The sequence below is a fragment of the Tinamus guttatus genome, unplaced genomic scaffold (genome assembly GCF_059628265.1).
Source record: "Tinamus guttatus ecotype Peru unplaced genomic scaffold, ASM5962826v1 Tinamus_guttatus_pri_ptg000188l, whole genome shotgun sequence".
Lineage (NCBI taxonomy): Eukaryota > Metazoa > Chordata > Aves > Tinamiformes > Tinamidae > Tinamus > Tinamus guttatus.
This window is the reverse complement of record NW_028288722.1, coordinates 1,878,232-1,904,686: the sequence shown is the minus strand read 5'-3', so window position 1 is coordinate 1,904,686 and position 26,455 is coordinate 1,878,232. Positions and strand designations below refer to the sequence as shown.

General features: G+C 43.9%; 1 protein-coding gene across 1 annotated transcript in view; it reads left to right on the top strand.

Moving 5' to 3' along the window:
* The window catches only part of QTGAL (queuosine-tRNA galactosyltransferase), a 113,518-nt gene extending 87,379 nt beyond the window's left edge, over positions 1–26,139 (top strand). The window contains exons 9-13 of the mRNA XM_088523463.1: positions 2,410–2,534; positions 11,317–11,452; positions 20,457–20,525; positions 21,972–22,046; positions 26,059–26,139. Coding sequence (XP_088379589.1) covers positions 2,410–2,534; positions 11,317–11,452; positions 20,457–20,525; positions 21,972–22,046; positions 26,059–26,139 — 486 coding nt within the window. The remainder of the gene's footprint in view (positions 1–2,409; positions 2,535–11,316; positions 11,453–20,456; positions 20,526–21,971; positions 22,047–26,058) is intronic.
* Positions 26,140–26,455: the final 316 nt, after the last annotated feature.

The following is a 26,455-nucleotide window of genomic DNA, read 5'->3' as shown; positions in this document are numbered from 1 at the left end:
GAATGCCATCTGGATCCAATAATGTATCTCTGCTGGGAGGCAGCTCTTGTATTGGAACAACCGTAGATGCTCGAGAGCCGTAGGAAGTCCCGTCCCTGCAGGATCTGTAACACGGGCAGCATCTTTCCTCCGCTGGAATGCGTACGGCTGCCGCTCTGCAATGCGAGAGGCCACTGCTGGGCAGTGCAGGGCACCTGCTCCATCCTGCGGGAATGGGCCCTATCTCAGAAATACATCCACTGCTCCTAGCAAAGCCAGAGAGCCCTCCGGCACCGAGCGGTAGTGACAGATTCTCCCACTTTTGGAGTACATCATTTTTTTTCACCCTAACCTTCAGTGGTATTGATGGATAGTATAAATTCATGGCCAAATAAAATGAATTGCAAGTAAGAATGTGATGTAATATCTCTGAATCAAAATAGGTCTACGCAGTAAACTGATACATGCTATAAAACTTGCGTCCAGCCTAACACAGCGTGTGACTGGGAAACAGACTTAAGGTTTAAACTCTGCTCTTGACTCTTAGTCTTTTCATTGACATTTGGAATAAGCAAAGAATAGAAATGGCTGCACGATAAATGGAAGGAATTTGAGTTTACGTGTTTCTCTTTTGTTTTCCTGCTGATTGTGGTTGCTGTCTTCTCCTCCAGCCTCCCTCAGATTCCTTCTGTGACCATCAAAGCAGGTTCATATAAAGCATAAATTTTACATAGTTGTGTAAAAGTTTTCTTCTGTGTCAGAGCTCTTGAAGTAGAAATCAGTCAAGTAACTACAAAGAGAAAGATTAATTGCAGATAAGCTGCCCTTGCCAAGCAGCCAGATCAGAATCCGTTTTATATCAGAATTTGGGAGCCTCGACGAATTCAGGGTCTTAAATCAATCTTGCATAGTGAAGTGTGGAGCTGCAAACTCCAGAGCTCAATTTGCTTCTGTTTTCTTCCAAAATATGTATGTTCAATTGCTTGGAATTTTTTCCCAGGTTCAAAGCCTTTTTTGTCTTTCCCACCGCTCCCCTCTGGCCGCTCAGTCGCGACGGTGTCTGAGCCGAGCACCAAGTGTGGCGGGTGGGTATGAAAAGCAGGCCCAGAACTGTCCTCTTCTGGATGGAACTGAAAGGCCAGAAGAAACCACAGAATGAATTTGTGTCCAGTGCTTCAATTAGAGAATCTCCTTTTCTTAATTACGGAAAACACTCAGAGGCTGTAATGGGGAAAACAATTCAAGTGTTTGGTTGGTTTTTAATTTAGCTTGTACTTTCATTATCTTTTTGTGTCAAAATAGACTACCTACTGATGAGGTTGAGGTTTATGCCTCTGTTCACATTCATGTATATGATATTGCCTGCAGAAGTAAATGTATTTCCCTGGCTCCCTGTACCTTTGCTTCTCAAGCATATATACTTTTAAGTTAGTTTTTACATTTCAGTTTTTATTGATGCTATTCTTAAGTATTTCAGTTGGCACTCCTGAGTTCTCATATCAAAGATTTTTAACCTGATGAATTCATGTGAGTTTTTAAACAGTGAGTTTGAGGAAAGAAAGAAGAAAGAATTTAAATATTTGAAAATCGACTCTTCTAGCCACACTTTAATTTTTCAAGAAGTTTGGGCATTGTAAAATGTTTACAAGTGCTGCTTTTCACCTTTAGTGTAGGGCAGTGTCCTTGAAGGTGGATTTCTACTTTGGTATGTATGAGATGCAAGTGAATACTGTGTGCTATGTGATTGGTTTCTGGCACTACATCTTTGTCCAGATGACCGTAGGACTTAGATTGGAAATGTTTCCATATGCTCCTGAGATTTCTAATGTTTCCTAGAGGTTACCACTAGGAAGAATGATGCATAGAAGAAAGTGGCAAGGAAAAAAGAAGTTTTGTTCATAGAGCTTGAATCATTCTGAGGCTTTTTGTTAAGGTTAATATACCTTATTTTGGAAGACTGGTGCATGCTTCTGTATGGCAACCAAAGAGCATGAATTCTATTAAAGCAAAAACCCTCACTCTTCTGAAATCACTGCTTCCCTTCAGGAAAGAATTGGGTTACTTTGGCATTTTAGGCTTTATGAACTGTTAAGCTTTTGAATTTATGTATTTTGAGATGAACCTGTGTCAAGCCTTATACCCTGTCAGAATGAGATGATGTTTATTTTTCACGTCTGTCCGTGTGCTCAGCTGTGCTTCCTTTTCCAACAGCCCTGACTGTTTTTTTATTAGCTTTATATTTTCTGTACATATATCTATACAATGACCCATGGGGTAAGTTCATGGCACGGCATGACGTACAAAGAATTTGAATAAAATGATGTTAAACCTTAGACAGTCATCAGGGAAGTGAAATGTGAACTCAGATGCAGCCTGATGTACAAGGAATGGTAGTTGCTTCTTGGTTTGAAATATCTGCTTCACTTGCAGGGCGTTCCAGAAGATTTGCTGTTTTTTTATAAGCACATCGAAAAGGGCGGTGACGTCTTCCGTGTTGACCGTTGCCTCCTGCTGTACCGCTACCACCCCCAGGCTGCAACTCATTCCGTGCTAGAGTAAGTTGCGTATTTTATAGTGCATAAGCACAAAGATTAGCTTCACCTTGAAGGACTGGCAGTTGGCAAAGTGAGATGCTTAATCTATTTTCCAGATATTTCAGGCAATAGAATACCTAGTTATGTTTTTTGTTGTTGTTTTTGGTTTTCAAGAAGACAAAACAAGCTGTATATCATATGCTGGCAGTAGCCCATTCTGATGGTGCGTTCTGTTTTCCTCTGTAATGTGTCAGTTTGTCCTACCTCTCTGCTCAGAGCCTTGCAGGATGCCCAAAGAACAGAACTGCTGTGGTCAAAGGTGTTTCCCTCCTGATCACACCAAAGTAACACATCACAGCACACCCAGCACCACTGGTGCTCTTTGCAAATCCTTTGGTAAGAGAGGCACATGCACCTACATAAAGTGTCTGAGAAAAAATACTGAGAAGCTGTTTGGTCTTTGCAACTGTTCTTGAAGTAATTTCACAAAACGCTGTAGCTCAGCACATGAGATCTCACAGTCTGCTTGGACATCCTCTCTGGTTAGTTAAAGCTCCCTCAGTTTTAGCCTCACAATAGATGGATTTCCAGCACTTCATACGGCTGCTTAACACGTCTGCTGAGCATGGCCCAAGCAAGCAGAGCAGCAGTAGCTTCCTGAGCACTTTGAAGGCAGTTGCTAGAGTCTGTGTGAAACATACCCCGGTGGTGAAGTTTTGTGGGGATATTAGTAGTAGGAGGTTTTGCTTAACGTATTTGCGTGCTGTGTGGAACGTAAGAAAATTATTTATTAATGTTACAGTTTAATTTGAAAAGAAATATCTGAGTTTAAAAGAAAACAGAGCCTTTTGTAATACCAACATAAGCCTACTTTAGGAAAATTAATAAAAACTAAACCACTCATCTGATAATTTGCCACACTCATAATCCTTTCAAAATAGGCAAAGAAAATATAAATCATCCAAATCAGATAGCGAGGTTTGAAAAATACCTGTGGATGTTTAGGAGTAATTATCTGAGGCACTTCTGTGCAAATCATTGCCTACTGCTTTTGCAGCGCTCTTTTAGCCTAAAATAAAATGTTACATTGCTAATAGGTGATTCCTCTGCTCATCTTTGCCATCTAAGGTGTCTTTCCCAGTCACAAGTCCTGCAAGCTGAGCCCACGTCATAATAATAAAAATGGTTCATTCTTTTCCTGTGTGTTTTTATTAATGAAAAGTTATGTAAGTCATACTATCCATTTAGAAGTCTTGCACCAGAACAAGAGAGTAATTAGTAAACCATTTTCTTATTAATTAACAAGATAAATACAATCAGTCTTGCTTGTATCTCTGGAGAAGTAATTAGTAAAACTAATAATGTTCTTATGTACTTAGTTTGAAATTAGTGTATTATTTTGTTATTCAAATGCTGTAATACAATAGCTAGGCTAATAAGCTAATCATAGTCATGGTTAATGTCACTATAGATATTTATATACGTACATAGAGCGTATATTTCTGCAGATGTGTAGGTATATCTGCATATACCTACACATATATACATACGTACTATATATACATACATATATACCTACACATAAACATAAAGTCGTTTAACTCTGAAACATTCATCTAAAGCAAAGAGAAGATGCTCTTTGGATTTTGTAAACAAGTATGACATACATTATCTTTCTTTTATTGGTGTTTAAATAGTCCTTTTTCCTGTTTTTGTGCATGACGGTTTTGGCACTTGGTTGCAAACCCTTCAGCCAGGCATCACGGGATGCTGGAGCGCCTGGAAGGTTGTATTTGTGGGAAAGCTTTTCATTCTTGGAAATGAGTTTGTTCTGAATTTACTGCAAGCTGTTGCTTATTCACATCTACAAGGTTGCGGGGCACAAGCCCCCTGAATTACAACACCCCGCAAGAATGTGGAAACGCTGTAAGCTGTTTCAGATGTGGAGCCTGCACGTCCAAATCGGCGCCTCTCGCGTCTCGTTCGAAGAAGCCGGGCTCGCCGCTCTTCCCGTTGCCTTTCTGGCGTTTCTGAGGCCGGCTTGGATGAGCTCCCGAGCGCCAGCTCGTGTCATGGCTCTCTGTGTGGGCAGTTTGGTGCCTGCGCCTCAGGGGCCCGGCCCTCGCTGCCCCGTCGCCATGGCGCTGCCTGTGACAGAGCGAAGGCGACTTAACATTGCAGTCGGCCTTGTGCTCACTCCAGCTTCTCCAATGCGCTTTGCACCTTTTCTTGATGCCTTTTCTTCCATGGTGTGTTTTGTTTGGTCAGTTTCTGTGGCATTTTGCCTTTCGGTGTTGGTCTATGTTGTCTTTAAATTTATGTTTTTTTGGAGTTAGCCTAGACCTGGCTCTGGGAGCAGTAAACCACCAAGCGGTCTTGGCTAAGAGCAAGGGGTTACTTATAACAAAGCTGCTTTTTTTACTTATAACAAAGATGCCTTTTTTTTTTTTTGGCACCCCTCTTTTTTTTTAAATAGTTTCTGCCTAATTCCAGTCTTAAAAAGTGAAATAAGTTTTCAATACGCTGGATAATAGGACTTGATGATTGAGGCTTGCTTTTGCATTTTCAAACTTGCTGAAATACATAAAAAAAAAAAAGCTATTTGGCAAGCAGCCCTGAGTTCTTTACATTAGCTGATATATAATTGTAAACATTAAAGGATTTTTTTTAAATCACTTGCTCTGATTAGTATCCTTCTGGAACAAATACCTAGAGGTGAAAGTATCTGTGAAACAGGAAACAAGAACTTCTTCGCCTCCTCCCTTGCCCTGGAGGCACTGGACTGCGTTATTAAATGTTGGGAGCATGTGACGGAGTCCGAATGAAGTGCAGTCTATATTTAGATTTATTAGGCGCATACAGATACATAAATGTTCTCAGTGTAATTTTATATAAATGTTCTCAGAGTAATTTTATATGATGTCTGTGATGGATTCATGCTAGATGTGAATGTGCGGTGCTGGTTTTGAGAAACTTCTCTGCAGCTCAGCGTTTACAGCCCCAGATCCCCCACATTGTATCTCTTGCATCTAAATCATTTTCTCTTGCGTTACAGCTTGTGTCCTAGGGCTATGTGTACTTTGTGTTACACTGATCTGATACAATATCAGAGCTGACTTTATAGTGAGAAATATTGTCGTAAGAAAGTTCAGTGTATAATAAAAACATTGTAAAAATCATAGATCCTTATCTCGCCAAAGGGGAGAAAAAAAGGAGCTGTGTATAAAACAATGTACTGCATTGTGAGATGAAAGTCTGTGTGGTTCAAGATTAGCAATAAAAAGTTAGATTTGTCTTTATGTGCTGTTGCTCGTGAAGGCAGGCAGCTGTGTAGGACACCAGTCTCTGTAACAATTCGCAAAACTTTGCTCAAGAGACATTTAATATATGTAGAATATAAGATTTTAAAAAAGCACATTTCCTCTGAGATTCAGGCAGTTCTCTCTTCTGCAGCAAATGTTAAGAGTGCAGTAGTATCATAGGCTGTGGATTCAGAACAAATACAATATTGTATTTGAGCCTGATCTGCAGAAATAACCAACATTGCATAATCTATTGCAACCGTCTGGTTTCAGGCACTAGAAGCTTCCAGTGTCATCTAAGCAAAGAGAACGGGCATCTTGTGCGCACCGGGCGCCGGCTGTTCCGGAGGTACCGGAGCCCTGCGCTCGTGTTGCCGGTGAGCCCGGGAGTGCCGCCTCCTTCCCCGCAAACGCGGCATCCAAAATAAACAGGGCAGAGCAATGGGTGCCACATCTCCGCGCGATGAGGAGCTCAAACGCATTCTTCATCTTCCCTGCCTGCATTTGTCACTTCAATTAAACACAGCGACTAATGACCTCATTAGATTCTTGAAGAGCAAATGGCAGTAACATTGATAGTCTCTGTCTCTCTTAATAAGCCTTTCATGAGAAATAGGCCGCGGCGCTGCGAACCGTGCCTCAGCCAGTGACCCACGGCCCGAAGATGAACTCGGACATTAATAGAACCTATTAACAGTGTAAATGTAATAACTCAGTGGGACGATATAGTCCCACAATTAATAAGTTCACGTGAAGTTCAACAGAACAGCAACTCTGGAAAAAGAAAAGAAATCAGTTTATTCACCACCGTGGTCAAGGTTCACATGAGATTCGTGTCTCAATTTGCTGTGGATCCTAATGCCTGGGTCCTCCCTGCAAAATAACTATGAAAAAGTCTTGCGATTGTTTTTAATATCTCCCTTTGCCATTAGAAGTCCATTATAGTATTCACTTCTAGTGTAAATCTGGATTAAACTGTTGTGATTTAATAGAAAGAGGCCACGAGCTGGAAGAGCTCGGCTCCTGTTGCCCCCTGAGCGGCATGCGGCAGCAGTGCACCCAGAGGAGTGCAGAGGGATGGATGATGTTAGTGGGGACAGGGACTGGTGACGACTGTTTCAGCTCTGCTTCAGATTTTGGGCTTGTGTTTCTGCATTTTCCAAGTCCTTGCTGGGCGTCTGTCTCTGGGCTGTGGATTTGCACAGGCAGCTTCGCAGCGGGGAAGGACGGGAAAGGGGGAGCCCAGCAGCACGGAGAAGTTTAACTGAGCTCGGGCATTAAATCATCTAGCTTTTATTGTCACATTATCTTTCATTTTCCAAATAGGAGTAGAGCAGATGTTTCTCGACTCCTGCCTGCGCATTAAAACAGAGCTCCGTTGTGCTTCCTGGAAGGGTGGGATGGTGGCAGCGGCCCCGGCCGGAGGAGCATCCTCCCGAGCTGTTCTCGCCGCTGCATGAATGCCCTCATTTCACTCCCGCAGGAGTTTGGCTCCTCATCGTCCTTCCAGACACTACATAACTGATGAGCCCAGAGGGGCCATGGAAAAGATTGTCTAGGACATCTCTGAAAGACTTAGGAGTGATTTTTCCGAAAGGAAAGATGTATATTTCTAACATGTCTTTTGGACAGTGAGAAGGCGACAAGAAAACGAAGGAAAGGGGAAACCGGTGTCCGTCAAGAGCTTGGCTGGAGGAGGAGAATTGGGAGGCAGGTATCAACTTCCGCAGTTTGGGTCTACATCCCAGCTGCTGGCTGGAGGAAAAGTCTCACTGAATCTGGGCCAGGAAAGGATCCCAAAGGCTACCAGAAAAGTACAGCTTTAGCCCTGACATGGCTAGGGAAAAGCAGCCCTGATTTGGGATAATGGCAGGATGCTGATACCTTGCTCGTGTCTGTGAATATGTAATAACATGAAATCTGAAGATAACTGTGGGAAGCCTTGGTGAGAAGGGACTCGTACAACCCCGAGATTGTTTCGGGCACCTTCTTTAATCATCCTTTGCACGTTGCTGCAGTTCCCAGTTGCACCTGCACTGGCTCCTAAAGGATGGGAAAATGGCATTCCTTCATCCCTCCAGGCAGGAATCCCACTTATCTACTTTGGAAAGATCCCAAAACGCGGCAAATGAGGTGAACCGGAAGCCTGGAGGGGATAACTGCGGTTCTCTCTTCTGCCACTCCGTAAACGCCCCTTGGCCTGGACACGTGAGACAGGGGCGTGCGGGGCAGGTTTCCACACGGCTGGAGCCTGCAGTCCTCGCTCTGACCTCCCTCAGCCCCGGATCTGCCTGGTGATCTCGGCCTGGAGCTGCCAGGAGAGGCTCAAGGTTGCACCTCGAAACCTCAGTGTGTCTGATACATCCTAAAATTTTTGTACAAATGGGCACTGGGAGTCTGGGGAAGCATTTTTAAAGTTCTTTTCTAGTAGCGTTTTCTGTTTAGGATGATAGCAGACACGTTTGAATAATAAATCTTATGAATTTCATATTTCGCCATTTGAGTAATGAATCAAAAGTGCTGTTTGTGTTGGCTTCCCTTAAAAAAGCCAGTTATTGGTATTTAAGTGAAGTCAGTCTAGCAGTATTCTTGTATTTGGCCGGGGATCCAGTCACTCTTGGGTTTAAGGCGTTTCACATCCTTTCATTTTTGAGCCCAGCTCCCCTATTTCATACTGTTCACGCCTGCAATCCTGAATATAACATTTCCAGAAAAAACTGGGCGAGCGAACGTCCTTGAGTCTGAAATCCTTGCAGGTGATCGTGGCCGGGAGCAGATACGGGCACCGGGCAGCGAAGGCGTCTGCCCTGCAGCCGCCGGCCCCGACCGAGCCCGGGCAGCTCTGCGGCGAGTCGGGGCGTTTTCCGTGCGCCTGCGCGTGGCTGCCCGAGTGGGGAGGTCGAGGAGCCCCCAGCTCCTTCGTTTCTTTGGGATCCAGCACTCTTGCTGCCCAGAGCTGGTTCGGTGCCGACAGCGGCTTAATAGAGGTTGCGCAGGGGTGTAATGTGGCACCGCCTGGTTTACTACTTACTTGTGCGCTCTGAATGTTCAGTTGGTGGTTTTGTTTTGGTATGGATCTTTTTATGTTTTGCAATGTATGTATGTCTAATGTAACCCAGCATACTCAGCTTTTAATATCTCACCTTTCCCAGTGGTTTATTTTGCCTTTTTTAAATAAATCTTTCTGTATAAATAAAGCTTTCTGTACTCAGAATTAAGCTGCACATTAGATTTCTACAGCATTCAGCTGAACAGATAAGTAATATACAGATTGCTTTATAGTATTTAATTCTTTTTTTTGCTGTTTTATATATTCTGTTTGCTTCAGAGATGGAAAAAAATGACAGATAAGTGTCACATCATAGCACAACTTATTTTGAGTCTGTGTAGACTCTGAAGCTTAAAAAATAGTTTTCAATTTTGAGACGTATGTGATTGGCTTCTGTCCGAGCGGTGGATTATTGAAAATGTCATCACTGCACCATAACAGCTGCAGATTTTCCAGGCAGTCACCACAGCCTTGTAACTTTGATGCAGTTCAAAAAAAAAATACATTGGTCTATAACCATTCTTCCTTATTAACTTGACATAATGTTTAGAAAAATGAGTCATGCTGGGCTCTTTCAGATCATTGCTGTACTGCTAATGACCCTGTGAACCTGGCTCACCCCGCTGTGTTAGCTGAGTTTTCAGGTCTCCCCACCACTAGAAGTTAGTGAATTCTCTGTATGACTTGTGAATTTGGCTGATTCTTCCTTAGCTTTCCTGCCTTTGCAGGCTTGCAAGGAAAACCTTGTCTGTGTCACTCGAGTTAGCAGATTTTGAAGTCTAGAGAAGTACCTGTGGAATATAATACAGCACTGTTCTAAAGTCATATTTCAAAGTATAATCAGTTTTAAAACCTTTCCATTTATGTGTAAAGTGCTAGTCTTCCTTTACAGAAGCTAGCAGAAGCTCTTAAATTTGTAGGAATGCGATCCTGGAAAAATACTTGTCTTTCCTATTTCTTTCCTTTCCCTCTGGGGATAGGGTGAGTGGTAGTGACCAGGCAGAGGCAGATGTCGAAGGATGCTCTGCAGCAGAGATGCAGCTTGTGGTTTCATTAGAAAAAAATTGCAGTCAAATCCAGGATTATTTTTTTCCCATTAGTGGAAGTGCTGGTGTACAGCCCTATCGTCTTCAAAACACTGCTTCAGCTTCATATGGTGTAGCTCTGCTTCTTGGGTGCATGCGAAGTTCTTTCCAAGTTATCACACCCCAAGTGGTGATGAAGTGCTAAGTGGCCTTACAAGGATCGGGCTGTGCTCAAAAATTTCATGCTAAAGTGAGGTTAGGGTCTCTGGAGCTAGCTAATAATCGCAGCAGGAATCCATATTTCTCAGTGCTGTGATGGCTTGATATTTCTCAACCCATAACTCAGGACTGTGAAGGAACAACCCAGATAAAACAAAGTTCCTTGCACTAAGTTTTATAAAATTTTAACAGAACAGTTCCTAGTCCTGACTGTCTTCCCACCTGTGCTTCATGGACAGTTGAGCTGCATAATGTCAAGGACACTTGAAAAAAACATTGGTTTTGCCAGAAAATGACAAGCTGCACTTGGAGAGGAGAAGGTTGGTGGTTGGTCAGATGAGAAGCTGAGGTTGGAACCGCTGTGATTGTCCCAAGACAACCTTGCTGACTGATGGGCTCTGATTTGAAGCAGAGACAATAATATACTCTGTGAGTCTGTCACGTGCATACCCACTTAAGAGAGTCAAAAAACTGGGGCTTAAACCTGAATTACATTGGTAAGAAAAAGGGCTGTTCCCAGGATGTGGAAAACCGTGGATGAATTTAGTGATTTGTTTCACTGCTCTGTTGTGTCCAGCAATTCTAATTCTTATAAAGATTGTCTTCAAAATAAAAGGCCCGGTTAGTTATTTGTATCACTGTTGGATAACACCTTGGAGACTTCAAAATTAAATCACTGTCTTTAATTTTGCTTCTCGTGTGTGTATGCCCAGTCACGAGTGTTCAGTCGTGTCTCAGCTCTGGTTGTTTCTGGGCCACTTCGGAGGTCAGCGCTAGGCAGTTCCTGAACAGTCGTCCATTGAATCTGAGCTTTGAAAAGGGACTTGTTGAAGATGTAATGAACTGACCTGCCTTCCAGCTTTGGCGTGTCTGCATGGATAGAGCAGAGTATAAAACTGACGTTTCAAATTTTCATTGAAAAAGGAGGATGAATGTATGGGTGGATGGAAGAGCACGGCCTGGGCTTGGGACCTGCCTTGCCAGAATCTATTGCAAATTACAAATTGTTGCTTCCAGATAGGTGTGTTTGGTGGACAGCCCGACCTGCCACTGTTGAATTTGATTTCCACAACTGCAGTTGTTCATGTTGATGCGATTTTCTATAATGCTTCTTGGAAATAATACTTCAGCTACGACTTTGAATCTATCCTTATGATCTCTGTTTGAAAAACTCCACCAAAACCTCCACTGTTTTTCCAATTGTCCAGGGGAACCATCTGGAATCACCGAGTCAGGTTTCTTGAAGACCGAGTCCTCACCCGCTGGACGTCGTTCACCATCTGGAATGCCGGCAAACAGGGCAAGAAGCTCTACAGAAGCTTGTCACCAGCAAACCAGAAAAAGGTGAGCTATTCACATTGGACAAAATGGCTTATAAAAGCATTTGCTTCTTTCTCTTATGCCTCCTTGCTTCTTGATACATAATATAGTCAGGTTCTTGTACACTGTCTTATGTCTAAAGAAGAACTAGATGAAACTAAGTTAGAAATATTTGCCCCAATCCTAAGTGGATTTGAGAGGGCTCCTTGTCAAATGCAGAGCAGCCTGGTGTGTATTGTAACTCCCTGTTGAAAAGCTTGAGCCATTAAAGAGAAAGGAGTGCAACAAGGGCAGAGGCAGGGAGAAACAATTGCACGTGAATATCTAATTCCACTTACAATTAATTTATTTACAAATGTGGAAGTTGTGTTTGGCAATGACCATTTTTTCTCAGGAGAGGTTTGTTGGAGAGTTTAAATGCCTTACTTTTATTACATAGCCTTTTGTCTAATAACTTTTTTTTAGATAAAGGCTCAAGGGCTCGTTTCAGATGGCTGTTTCTTATAAACAGTCACATAACATACTTTTACTACCAAATATGTTTTCTTTCCTTAAAAATACTGGTGTGGGAAGACAGAGTGACAAATCTCTACGTAAACCTGATTAACATAGCAGTCCCCAGACCACACGCGTGTACAAAGAGAAGAAACGTGTGACTCGGCAGTGGAAATTCTTGAACAGACGCAGCCGGTTGTGGCCCAGGAACGGGGCGCTGCGGAATTCCCGCTCCGTGCCGCAGCGCCCTTCTTCCCGCCCGCCCTGCAGCGACGGGCACGGCCTGGAGGCAGCACACGAGCGCTCGGCGCCAGGAGGGCAGCACGGGCCATGGCACGCGTTGAGTCACCTCGTGGAGCGGTGTCGGGCGCGCTTGGCTTCGGGGCTTTGGTGAAAATGAGCTTTTTAGTTAGTATTTTGCAGAACAATTTGTGAACTCCTCTAAGTTGCAGCATCCAGGACGCTGTCCTGTCTACACAGTTATAAGGATTAGGAGATAAGTTGCTGGTGGAAGAGATGGAGACTCTCTGCTGATGCTCTGCAGGGCTTTTTGACAGGCAGAGTAGAAAACGGGCTATGCTATCTTTGTGGCAATGTTACACCATTTTAGGTATTATTTCTTTTTTTATAATGAGCCAAGACAAAATGGGAATTGATATTAAAACAGAGCAAATCTCTTGCTTTGGGTTCTGCTTGCTGCTGACGTCTGCAGGTGACTTCTTCAGAGCTTCACATCCTGTGTAGCCAACACAATAATTTGAAGATGCCCCTGCAGAGAGGATAAAAAGGGCAAGGGAAAAATGAGACTGGTTTTTGTGATATTTTGCTGCTAAACAACGTGGACTTACTTCTCCTTGAGCAAGGAGCAACCCTAATTCCCAACTTTCCTGACAGTGTGGTTCTGATTAACCAGGATCTCTAACATTCCTTCCAGCTGACCTCTGCATAACGTTTGCTTTGGCAGTGCTGGAGGCCGCGATATTATTTTGCTTCTGTCAAAATTATAATTATACATATTCCAGTATGCTTTAGGTTGATATTGAAATATTACATTGAATATTAACCTGTTAAATACTGAATACTCGGTGCATTTAGCAAGCCTGTGCACCAAATGCAGTTTGCATGTGCAATAATCCTCTCTGGTGTGATTCATTTTGCCAGGGCTCTGCAGAAAACAGCTGCTAAGACAGAGCTGCAGCCTCGCTCTTAGTGTCTTGCATAGGGTAATCCATCCTCATCCGTTTCACATTTGGCATCAGAGGCTTCCTCAATAACCAGCAATCATAAATAGCTTCAGAAAGTGACTTCTGTCATCCTAAAATAGATTAGAAGCCTAATTTTTAGCGAGCTAATTTCAGGTGAAGTTCAGAGTTATTTGTAGTGGTTAAGATGTTTTTTCTAGTTATTTGGGCTCGGTCAGAAGTGAAGCCTAAACGTCCTCCCTGTGCTGCGTAGCTGGGCAGGGGCAAAAGGCTGCTCAAAAAACCAAAGCAGCCCGGCCTTGCCAAGAGGAGTCAGACTTGCCTGAGCCTGGGGAAGTAAATTCACAGAATTCCAGAACAGTTGAGGCTGGCAGGAACCTCTAGAGACCATCTAGTCCAACCCCTGCTCCAGCAGGGACACCCAGAGCACAGGGTGGCACCAGGCAGGTTTGGAAGCGCTCCAGGGAAGGAGACTCCATTCAGAACATTTGCAGTAGGTGATTCGTAGCAGTTTTTCTTAGCTTTTGTTTTGTTTTGATTTCTAAAATAATATCACCGAAACAGGCTGGCTAAACTCAGTGTTAGGTTTTTTCCTCAAAAATTCTTCAGGTGTTTGGTGACTAATCTTCAGCTCTTGCCAAAGACTTGAAAATCCCATATGAGCAAAGGCTGTAAATAGTTGTTGCCTCATCGTTTCCAGCCCTGAAAAACAATAAAATACCTTTCCTGTCTCACCCGCAGAAGACTTTCTTAACCAAATTTACATTTTCAGCTCATCTTCTGAGGACAGTCATTCTTGTTTTGAATCTGCAAATAGAGTCTAATCTTGTACTGCAAATGGAGGCCCTATGATATTGCTGCATCAATTCTGTAGAATAGTTTTAAAAAATATTTTTAGAGTAGATTTTAAAAAACTTTACAAGTGATTTTCACAAGCATATTAAGTCAAAATATGATGTATTGTGCCGATATAATTACCATTTTGTTTTCTGAGGGCACAGTGGCATGGAAGTGTGATTCTTAGAAGGTTTAATACACTTTTACATGCAAGTAAGATTGTTAAAATAAGCTGTACAACTTAAATGCCTATATTTCATTGCAGTTGACTTCATATTTTAAACTAGTTTAGACTATTGAAAGTGCCACCTTTGCTCTGTGTCCCTGTTCCTTTAGCCTTTTGCTGAGATTTGGGGTCTCCTGGGAAGTCATGAGCCCGGTTCCTGCCTCAGTAAAGTTGTTCTGAACTGGCTCTGAGAACCTGGAGACAGTAGGCAGGACACACCAAAACAGGTAATAAAAATTAAAAAAATATACACATACAGCTTGTTTTACTCAGAATTACAGAAAACATAAGCTCTTCTAAATTTTCTGCAAGAAAATTTAGATACCTGATAAACAGCGCAATTGCATTTCTTGTATTGACTAGGCTGTTGTAGGATATTCAAAAAGTATAAATAGGTTAAATGCATTAGAAAACAAAATTTTGTTCCAGGAAGCAGCAATCTTTGGTCACACTCACTAACAAATTATTATTTTAGTATGTTTGGAAAACAGTCTGAATGTAAAATGTCAAAAGAAAAAAGGACACCTAAGTAATATATTCTCTCTTCCTGCAGACATCTGCGTGGTGAATAAAATAAAATAACACTTTATCTGCAGAGATTTCGGAGAAGACTCCAAGGCTTAGTGTTCTTGCTACACAGCAACATGGGAAAAATGATTCAACTACATTTTTTTTTTAATGAATTAATTGCCAGGATCTCAGTATTCTTAGGGAAATTCACTTTCCTGGCTGTGCCCTTCTTGATTCACACAGTTGACAGTGGTTCAGTATGAGCACTTCTGCAAGAGTGAAGTCAAACAGACCTTTTTTTGTTTAAAACACATCCGTCTTGTCTATAATTCGCAGCTGAAGATGGAAACCAAATGTTTTGGAGTTGCCGCATATGCCTAGAGGGCTTCTGAGCTGTCTTGTCTGCTCTTTTATTCCTCGTCAAACCTCAGCTAAAAGAAGTTCAGAATTAACATTTTAGTGTCATTTCCGATAGCTGAAAATAGTGCTCAAGTAACCGAACTGAAAAGGAGGGGAAAAGGACAAAATAACCAGCAGACACATAATCAGTGGCATGGAAACAGGACTGGGACACATCCAGCCCACGAGGTTTCTATATGACAACATTATCCACCAGAAGCAGATCTGAATGCTTCAAGAAAGAATTTTTGTACCCTTTTTCCTAGCTCATTAACCGTTTAAAATCTCCAGCGGTGTCTCATTTTAGCTTCTCTTCTGCTTTATCCCATGACACTAAAGCATGGGCTTTACCTGCCACCTTTCTGCTAGCCCACAAGGGCAGGAAATGTTTTGGTTTTGTAGCATTTTAAATACTCTTAAAATAAGCAGCTTGCAATGCAAGCAGCTGAAGTGGGGGCAGGAAGAAACAGAGAAACACAAGCAAAGAGAAGGGTGTTGCAGCCACCTTTCAGTGGAGCAAAAGATAAGGTGTCAGCATTGAAGCAACGTAGAAGAGCTCAAAGAGCAAAAAGACAGAGATGCAAGTGTCAGTTAAGTGCCCAGCATAGGGCATCCTAAAGCAAAGCCTCTGTTTTGCCAGTTTTCATTTTGCACTATATAAAATGCTTTAAATGCAGTCAGGAAATCTGTCTGGCGGGAGCCCCGTTCTGCAGGAGGCCCTTTCTGCACCTCCCACGAGCGCTGGCAGCGCAGAGCACATCCGTGAGAAGCTGGTGTAGAGCCCCCTGTCCTGGAGAGATCCGTGCAGCAGCTCCCGTTCTGCTTTGCATGAAGGCAGTTGTAGTTAACAAGGTGATTGTGTCTGTACAGTCTTTGTGGCTGTCAGTCTTTGGCACTGCCTGTGTGTGGATGTTGGTTTCTGGCATTAAGATTTTCTGCAGCAATGTCAGGAGGGAAGAGAGCGCTGTCTTTAGCGAAGCAGCGTCTTAAAACTCCTCCGTGAACCACACATGTGGAAGGTGAAGACACCCAGAGCTTCAGCAGAGGTTGTGATGCTGCCTGGGTGGACAGGAGCAGCGCGTTGATACCGGTACCGCAAACATCCAGATTGAGCCTGAGCGCCCACGGGCTTATCAGCTCCAGGCTCTGTGTGTGCCGTGCTGGGAGGCATTAGCATTGAAACCTGCATTGTAATGCTTTAAAAGTCCTTCCTTTGACACGAATGGCTAAAATAACAGAATGGGGAGGGCCATGGAGGTGTGAAATGTGCAAATGAACAGAGCAAGCAGGACTGTGAACTCTCCCAACATCGTGCTACAGCCAGGGACCCGGAGAGACACTAATAGGGAAGAGCCGCTCACATAAGATTTTATGGAGATTGCCTTCCTTAAGGGTAAGTTTTGTGAGAGCAGTTAATGGAGTCAGGAGGGAGAGGACACAATGGGCAAGGGATCGTGTGTCCCAAGGGTTCTCCATCTTTCCTCACGTGCTCTGTGCAAGGTGCTGGCTCTGCCTTGCAGAGTTGGTCTCTCGTGTCCTTCCACGCGCGCCGAAGAGGATCCAGCCTCAGCACTGCCAGGCTGCCCTGCATCACGCAGGGGGGCCGTAAACCTCTCACAGGTGAAAATAAAGTGGGGAACTAAGTGCCATGGAGATCATTCACCAAAATGAGGCCAAGGAAAGCTGAGTGGACAGGGAAGGGGAAGGGGAAGGGGGAGCGGAAGGGGAAGAGGAAGCAGAAGGGGAAGGGGAAGCAGAAGGGGAAGGGAGCCTTCCCTGCGTGGCCAACGCATCAAGCGTGACACAATTTTCTCATAACAGCAGCACAGCTCAAACAACTCAGGAGTGGACTCCAGGCTGACTCTTAAATGATTCCTTGGCTTGTCCTGCCCATTAATCTCCTTTCACTACGGGGAGGTCTCCTAGCCCAAATCTGTGAGTCCCTTCATGCAGCTGCTCTGTTTATTAAAAAAAAAGAAAAAGAAAAGAGACAGCAGAGAAGTGCATTTATCTGCTTCAGAAGTGCCTTCCCCGCCAGTTTTCTTTGAGTAAATACCTTATCTTTTGAGCTGTATGACCTTTCTCTCATGAGGGAGAGAACTGTTTTCTCCTATTTCCCTTTTTCTTACACCATTGTTTCCATATGGTACAATTTGTGTTTATAAAACAGTTACATACACTAACTAAATGGCTTGTGCTAGCTGATATTGAGCTGGCTCTTCCAATTTTTAGCTGACAGAAAAGTGTTTTTTTTTTCTTTTGCAATTGTAGGGGTTTTTATACAAGTCAGGCTCCAACGCTAAATACTCAGTTTCCTTGTAACTGAAGTATGAGCCGAGGCCTCAAACTACCATGGTGCGATGCTATGGATTGCAGTGGGAAGCAGTTGAAAGTAAAATATTGAGATTTGTAATGTATTTTGCCTAGTATTTAATGTATTTTCTCAATAAAGAAAAAGCCTGAGAATGCTTTATAGAGTTACAACACAGGCTCCTCCTCAAGAGAACCTAGTTTAAGTGGGGATAACTGGTCTTGAGGAAAGATTTAAGGTAGGAGCCCATTAATGCAGGAAAATAAATAGGTAGCTCTCCGCTAAGCCGAATATTTTAAAGTAAATAGCTCAGATAAGCCTGATGCCTTGAGTGCTCCTTACTGGATAAACAATTGTGTGCAAGGCCAGTATTTAGTCTCCGGACTCGCATTTTCTTTAATTGGAAAATAAATAGTGTGTGGCAGAAGAATAGTTGCCTTACGCTTTGGCCACCCACGCGGTGTATATTCTGGCAGCAGAATTGCCCCGTCGAGTCTGACCTGTTTGGTGATACTGCAGCTATCAGATTTAAGCTGGCTGAATCTATTGAAAATTATACATGGAAATACCTGAGCGGGAACTCAAAAAAGCGGTTAGGAGTCAGCAGTGGCTTCCAAGGGGAAGCTGTCCCAGCCCTGCCTGTCCTGCCTGGGGCTTTTTTGCACCCAGCTGCTGTTCCTGGGAGTTTCATGGGCTGCTAGTTCAGGTCTGGGTGGTTTGTATGTTGAAGATGGTGCATGTCCTTTTATGCATCTAATGGCAGGAGTTATGGTAAAGGCTGAGAGAAGTTAACATGACTGTTGGAACCCAGTGCCACTAGGATGCTACTGGGGTCTCTAACACTCAAGGTGAGAAGAAATCCCTGCGCTGTGGACACACTGGTTACAACACGCTGACGGGGAAGGTGAGCGGAGCCATGTTCTCAGCACAGACCTGACAGCTGAAGTGTCGGCTCCTGGCATGGAAGAGTGGCTGGAATTTCCCTTCACCCCATGTGAAAGATGAATAGCAAAACAACAAACGTGTGAGCAGCTGAAAAAATAGCTTCAATTACTGTAGGAAAAGTCAACCTTTGGATTGTATTTATCCCCCAAACTGTGTTGAGTTGCCAGTGAAGACTCATCCTTTTAGAGCTGCTAAAATCTTTTTTTCTAACTGTCACAGCTTCTACGACAGCGAGATATTAGTGGGCAAACTGAAGTCTTAATGAATTTTAAAGGTGGTGAACACAGAAGTATAACTCAAACAGCCAAGTAACCTGTACATGTGTGTATGTATACACATATATATATATATGTATGTATGTATGTATATGGACATATGTGTGTGCTCAAGGACATATAAGATCACAGAATCCCAGAATGGTTGAGGTTGGAAGGGACCTCTGGGGATCATCCAGTCCAGCCCCTGCCCCAGCAGGGACACCCAGAGCAGGGGCACAGGGTGACATCCGGGCAGGTTTGAAGATCTCCAGAGAAGGAGCCTCCACAGCCTCTCTGGGCAGCCTGTGCCAGGGCTCTGGCACCCTCACAGCAAAGAAGTTCTTCCCCATATGGAGTTGGAACTGCCTGGGGTTCACCTTGTACTCATTACCCTTGTCCTGTCACCGGCCACTGAGGAGGAGAGGAAATTTTGAAGTGAGTCTAAGGTGCTCAGCTCTTGCTCTAGTGGAAATGGAAGCTATTCCATTGGCCATCTCCAAAGTATTTTTGACCTGGAAATGTCTTTGTTGTTGCTGAAGCTCCATCTGGCCATTTCCTGAACCACAGGGACCTCATTTTGCCACTGGGCCACAAAGATGGCACTGGGTGTTGAGAAAGAAATACTGAAAAAGAAGGCAGGAGTCCCGCCGTGTGACACCGATCCCCACGTGCCAGTGGGCTCCTGCCCAAACAGAACGAGGTCACTTTAGGTAAAAGAAAATCATCATCATAATCAAAGGAGGGAAATGTGAGAGCAATGTTTGCACATGCAGAAAGGAGGCCAGCCTTTTGCAGCCTTATGTAACTCAAGAAATTTATAAGAAACAGCTGTCTGGCTTTTCAAATTTTCTCAATATTAAGTGTTGTTAATCAATTTTTAATGCAACAATTAAAAGATAGGAACGCTCTTCTCCATCTTTCCCCAGAATAATTGATTTCATCCAGGCCTTAACTAACTTAACTGTTCCGCTGCGGTGTGAGAGTCCTGTGTATAGAACATGAGTAGAGCCAGTGAAAAGCAGGGGAAACACACTTATATTCATTGCAAAAAGTCTTCTGAAATGTTATTGGCACCCTAATGGTTCAAAAATAAGGCCAGTTTATATGCTGGATTGCAGGCATGTTTATGAGGAATGCAAATAAACATCTCAAATATTTGGCAGCTAGGGCTCTAAGTAATGCTTGAGTAATAACTCCAGTAAGAATAAGCAAAATAGAGCAGCATGATTATATATGTGTGTTTAAACACCACATCTGCAGGGCTTTGCAGCTAACAAACCCCAAAGCCGTGCCTGTCGTTTAGGATGTTTGAGAGCACGAAATCTGCAGTCACAGTCAGAGACTTCTGGGGTTCCAGAAGTACAAATGGGAGTCCCCCACATTGGTTACGAGCTGATGTAGGAGTGAGGCTGGTGGCACTGGAGCACCTCTAGTGCTGTTGCAGCATTGCTCCCCTGGGGTGTCCTCTGGTATGTTGTACGATTGGGTGGGCAGAAGGAGGAGGATTTGGAGCACCCCATGGCAGGTATTGAATGGAAGGGCCAAGGTCACGACGCAGGTCTCAGCTGGCTGCTGTTAGTCTGCTCCCATGTCTCTAAGGATGAAGTTAATGATCTCAAATATTTCTTCCATTTCTTCTCTTGCACAGTCAGTAGCTCAGCTCACCACAGTGTGCTCCTAGTCACCTATAAAAATCTCATTAAGATCTGTGTGGAAAGGATTTAATATAGTTTTAAGCTCTTTATGAGGAGCAGGTGATTTGCCATGTTCCTGTCCTCATTTATATGCCGTTAACATTCCTTACAGAAATACAATGCAGCTGGAATATCTGCTTTTGTTTCGCCAGGTAACTGCATTTTGTGATGTTGATGAAAAGAAAATAGCAAAAGGATTCTACACTTACGAGGAATCAGAGGTTGGTTGTAACTGCTGCTGCACGTTCCTCGCTGCGGCGCTGGGGAACGCGCTGCTCCACCCCGCGCCCCAGTGTGCATCCTGCACAGCGCGTGCTGCGCGAGCAGCCCGGGGCAGGAGCAGGCAGGGAGAGGGGGAGCTCGTCCCGGAACGTGAACCGCAGCGGGGATCAAGGTGGAGCAAGGAGACCCCCAGCTCAACTGCCGCGGTGAGAGCAGAACCCGCACTGAGCCCTGGGCGCAGGAGCCAGGGGACTCGTCTGGTGGAGGTGTCTCTGTGAACCCGGGCTAAGGAACAAGTAGGTTGGTCAGCAAAGATGTACAGAACCAAAATCCCTATGCAAATGGAGAAAAAAAACAGAAGCAAGAATGTGGAGTTTTTGACATGCCTGCAGTGTTGCAGGCAGCAGCATTTTGTTCCCTGGAGAGATGATCTTCTTTAGATGGCGAAAAACAAACCATAGAGGACAAAAAAGGCTGCCAGCTTTTGGCCATATGAATGTCATGGTGGCTCAAGAGCTGGAGTAAAGCTTCACCCAACACGTGGAAGCTGATGCAAAGGTACTGTTTGTCCTTGGGCTTCACTGCTCTTGGGTTTGCTGATCTGGCAGAAAAATAACCCTCCAAATAACCAGTTTTCTACCAAGTTGCCTTGTGACTCAGATGACCCGGAGGTTGCACAGTCCTTGGATGTGACTGGAGGGCATCAGATGCAGCTGATGATTAGACTAGGGCAACTAAAAGCAAGTCATGTCCTGGGCATCTAATGAGACCTTTCCCCTGCAAGAAAGCACTTGGAGGGGGGGATTTGAACCTGGAGTGTTGAGGCTTCGCTGGTCACCACCATGGGGGTGACATTACCAGTGTAACTGGTCCAGACCCTGAGCACTTGCCCACCGAGCACATCCCATCAGCTCAGCCATGAAGAACGGGGCCCTGTGACCTGTGCTGAAGCTGTAGAAAATTTTGCAGCTTGGAGCCGTGGTGAAGTCAGAGCTGGGCTCGAGCCAGCAGCAGCTCCTGTGGAAGGAGAAGCTCTGATCTTTGCCCCTGCCCTTTGCCCTGTGCCTGCTCTGGGCCTTCCCTGAGGGTGCAGCAAGGTGATTCAGCTCCCGGAAGGGGCAGAAAATGAACTTGACCAAAAAAAAAGATATAAACTTAAACCAGCTTGGCTTGCAGTCAGAGCAGGGAAAAGGGGCAACTGCTGGGGGAGGGCTAAAAGCTGGGGCCAGAGAGGGGCGAGTCCTCCAGCAGAGCTGGTGCTGCAGAAAACCTCAGCCACAGACACGAGCGGGTTCTTGAAATGACAGGGAAAATTAGGAGCAGAAGCATCTGAACAGAGGGACTATTTCAGGGTTTTCCTGATTAATGTTTAATAGCTCCTAGAAGAAAGTGAACAAGTAACCCGCGTGCAGTGCAAAACTCAATTTCGCTCTTGTTTCCTGCAGGAGAAACCCAAACCAAAGATTCCTATATGCCACTTCAGAGAGGCAGCTCCACCGTTCATCATCTGCGTGAAGTTGGTGAGTGCAGCTCCACTTCAGCTACATGCCAAGAGTCAGTGTTTGCACCATATGAATTGCTGTTCGTTGTGAATAGCTTTTCATGGAAGCTTTTAATATGGAACTGCCTTTTCACCAACTTGATTGTGCACACTAGTTAGTTAGGGGATTTAAAACAGTATTAAGAAAAATAGGCAGTATTAAGACTAATAAAAGGTAGAGCTCCTGTAAATGAGCTTCGATATATTTTACCTTCTTGTCCAACACCATTATAAGTACAAAAGAGACTATATGGTCAGCCACACAATAGCACAATAGCAAACACGGACTAATTTTAAGCACTATGTCTCTAGAAGTAACTAAATATGTAGCTACATATAGACACAGGCATATTAAAGATGTTTTATATCTGTTCAAAGATTGATTATCTGAATCTCAGCCCATCTCCTACAGTCCCTTTGTCCCTTTTTAACTTGGCACTCCTTACTTTATGCTCAATGTTGAGATCATAACTTGCGAGTTGTGAAGCCAGCCTGAAAGTACCTTAGGGCATTATCATGTACTGTTGTTTGATAGACTGTTGGCTAAACTCATAATATTGCAACTAATTTAATTTTTCATACTGCGTATAATGGTGGGTGGAAGTCCCTCGACAAAACATCTGTGCAACCTGTTGTCAAAGCACAGTTCATTTCTGAAGCCTTCACAATGAGCCCATTATGCACCGTCTTGTCTGCAAACCACAGCCCAGGATTTCAGTTGTGATTTCAGGTTTTCCCAGTCCTTGCCACTGAGCGTATTCCACTTGCTGATCACATCATGTGGCAGACTGTACTAGCGTGTAAATAATCAGTGCTAGTTTCGGGCTGGGCAATATGACCTGCTTGAGATTGTTGCAGACTTTGTGAAGTTGCTTCTTAAACTTCGTGAAGCAGCTGGATTTTTAGAAGAATGCCAATAGCCATTTGTGTGGTGCCAAATTTCTAGTAACCGTGAACAGATCTTTTTAATCACAGAAAAAAAGAAATAAAAAACAAGGAAAAGATTAAAAACATAGACATTACATCTGTACCAAAGAGTAGGAAGAGTTTAAAACCCAGTGGCAAGAGAAAAGATGGTCTCACAGAGCGAGTCAGTCATCTACCAAATCCCTCTCCAGAACGGGTCTGCTGGAGCCCCTGTTCCTCCATCACCAGGATTTGCAGCTGATCTGCAGGGAGAGGGTTTTTGGCAGCCTCTTCCAGCCGCTCTCATATTTGCTGTATTTAGCTGCTTTTGGGTGTCTTGGTAGAGCTTGTCCGGCTCCATCAAATCCATTTCTTGCTACTCACGAGATGGTGGCGGGAGTTGGCCACGCTTCTCACCAGCCATTTGGTTATGGGAAGCAAAACAAACCAAACGCGTAGGTGTCTGTGGTGTGATGTGTTCAGGTATCCTGCCTGCCCTCACACTTCAGGCCTGGCCACTAAGAAGGTGGTTTCTGAAGGGGCTGGAAAGAGCAGAGTGGAACTTTCACTCCTCTGCGCCGATCCTTGCCACAGGCAAGGGTTGGTTCTGCTGCATCACTGGACGGGTGGGATTTGCCTTGTGTTTTTGTGCAGGAAAAGGGAGAGTAAGGGGATAAATATATAGGTGCTATGACCGAATTAAATAACAAAATAGTTTCTGCTTTGTGATAGTTGTTTCTTCTGTCATGAAGCTATTTATCCAGGTTTACCAAACACAATTGTAAAAAATGAGGTCAAGTCCCCAGCTGGTGAGGATGTTGCCACATGGAAGATGTGAAAGGTCTCATCAAAAAAAAACAAAAATAAAAGGCCGGTATCCTCGTGCTGCCACACGCAGAGGTTACCTGCATTTTCAAATGCTTAAAGGCAAGTCATTTCATCCGACTCTTTCCTTCAGGTCATGCAGTCACAGCAAAGAGAAGGCAAACCCTAGGCGCAGCAGTTCATCTGTACCTAGATGCCAGTGCAACCACTGTGACCTCACTGCTCTCCCCCACTGCCTCTAGTTGCACCTTGTATGGGACTGTCATAAAGCAGAATGAGCTGCAGAGCCACTTAGCTAATTCCTTAAATCATTAGCAAGTACCTAAAAAACGTGGACAGCCAAATTCATCTTCATTAGACTACTCCAACCCTCAATGACATCCTTCGTCTGCTGGAAAATAGTGCTCTGGGGCCGTACTGCCTTTTGCTATCCTCGTGGTAGGCGACTATTTCCAGTGCACATTTTAAACTTCTTAAAAATATGCAGTTTAAAAACTCTATTTTTTTGAAGATTAGCTATGTTTATTAAATGTTTTTTGCAAGAAACAGCTCTGATCGCCACATACTGTTTGCATTTGTTTTCATTTCATTTCATTTTTATTCCATGCAGTTTTCTTGTTGGCTTCTGTATTACTTTGTCACTGAATAATTTTTGGAAAAAAAAGAAACAAACACATTATCATACTGATTTTTTGCTTAATTTGCAAGAAGCTTTTTACAGGGCTGTAGCTGATCTGCTGCTGAGGAAGTGCCTCTGTGTGTGTGTGTGTGTTCATGTTTTTTCACCCAGAGACTAAAATCACAGTTTTAGCTCATCAAAATCGTCTTGCAGCCTCCAAGACCACTTCACCCATGGGTCTGCATTGTGTATTCGTGCTCTCTCTGTTGAGGTGAAAGCAAAAATCCTTGGAAATCGCTGCTTGTAACCTGTTTTGGCTTGGAGTCCAAGTGCTTGAATTGAAAGGGATTTTCTACTTTCCGTCCCACTAATTAAACTAGTTTGATTGTATGAAGTGAATTTACTGTTAGACTACTTACAGTAAAACACTGCCTTGTTCTGTCACCTCTCTCCTGTGTTCTGGGAATGAAAGATTTGGTTTTAATGAGCCAACTTAGTGTAGCATCTGGGCTCTTTTTATTTTTTTGTTTCGTAATCCTTCTTTAGAGCAGGTGGATTAACTTGCTAAAAAACATAACAGGGCTGTCCCCTATGACCTGACTTGGGCAATGCAGGATGGATGAAACCATTAGCGAGGCCACGAGCTCGCCCGTGTGTCGGAGTGGCCCTCCCTGCTGCGGCGCCGGGCACACGTCGCACGGGCCCAGGGACAGGCCCGACGTGCACAGCCTGGACCCGCTCCTTCGAAGCAGAGTCAAGGATGCTTGACTCAAGCAGCTGAAATGGCACTCAACATCTTTCACAACCAGAGGCCTCCGCTCTCAGATAACTGGTGACCACCGATAAGTGAAGCCGTCTTAAACATTTCATTGTCATGGGACCTTTTCTGCCCTTTTCCAAACGCTGCATTGGTTTTTATTGTACCGTTTTTAGGATCAGTAAGTATCAGAGCTCAAATATTAACTCTAAACCTGGTAGTAATGTTTCTGTTGAGGATCTTAAGATCTTTGTGTGTGTTTTTGTTTTGGGCATTGCCAGTGAAAATGGCAGAAGGTGGCAGGTAGGTGAGCGTGGCACAGGAGAAGGTGGAACTGCCCTGTGGGCTTGAGGCACCACAGCTTGGGTTGGGCAAGAGACTTGAGACAAACACACACAACGCACCGGTTCTTTTCACTTATAAATTAAAGCAAAAGGAAAGAGGTTTAGAGGTAACAGGTTGGTTTGTTTTGTAATTAGAACTGGTGTTTCTGGAAGATGCCACTTCAGAAGAGCAACAAAGCTCCAGTTCCTCAGAGCACCAGAGACGCAGCTCACAGGTCTGATTCTGCTGCTACCTGGGTATATTTCACGCATTCAAACCCACCCCAGAGCAAGTATTGAGGCTTGCTTGATGGCTCCTGGTGCAAACCTGCCGTGTTCTCCTGCTGACAGTGTCAATGAACTCGCCAAACATTTTAATTTGAACACTAATTTCTTGGCATACACTTAATTTTGGTATGAAAACATCTCTCAACTCTCGCCTATTTACATTTAGCTCTGCAAATAGGACTTTTTTGTGGTCTAAAGAGGCAAATTAGTGAAAGCTGGCAATGACTTGAAATGAGTTTGTCTGCTTGATCCAATGCTCTTCTCTTCCCCATAGGATTTGACAGGTGGAGCATTTGAAGAAAACTTAAACACGCTGAAATTGAAGGAAGGGGTGGATTATTATCACTTCAACTAAGTGACCCTGAAGCGACCGTCTATCTCTGTGTGTGGGATGACCAAAGTATTCAGAGGCTTGGAAATTTTCTAGCTATTTGTGTTTCACTAATTTAATCTTTGTTCTGATGAACCCCTTAAGGGAGGACACAGTTACATGGTATTTGTTCTCATTACTATTGTACACAGCTCATTTATTAAACTCAGTTTGGTTGCCGAGTTGTATTTCCGATTTACGTAACTACCAAATTCAGGCCCTTAGATTCCAAGGTACCTGTTAGCCCAAGAAGCATTAAAAACATCAAGCAAGACCCAAAGTTGGTGGATGTGTGAAGGGA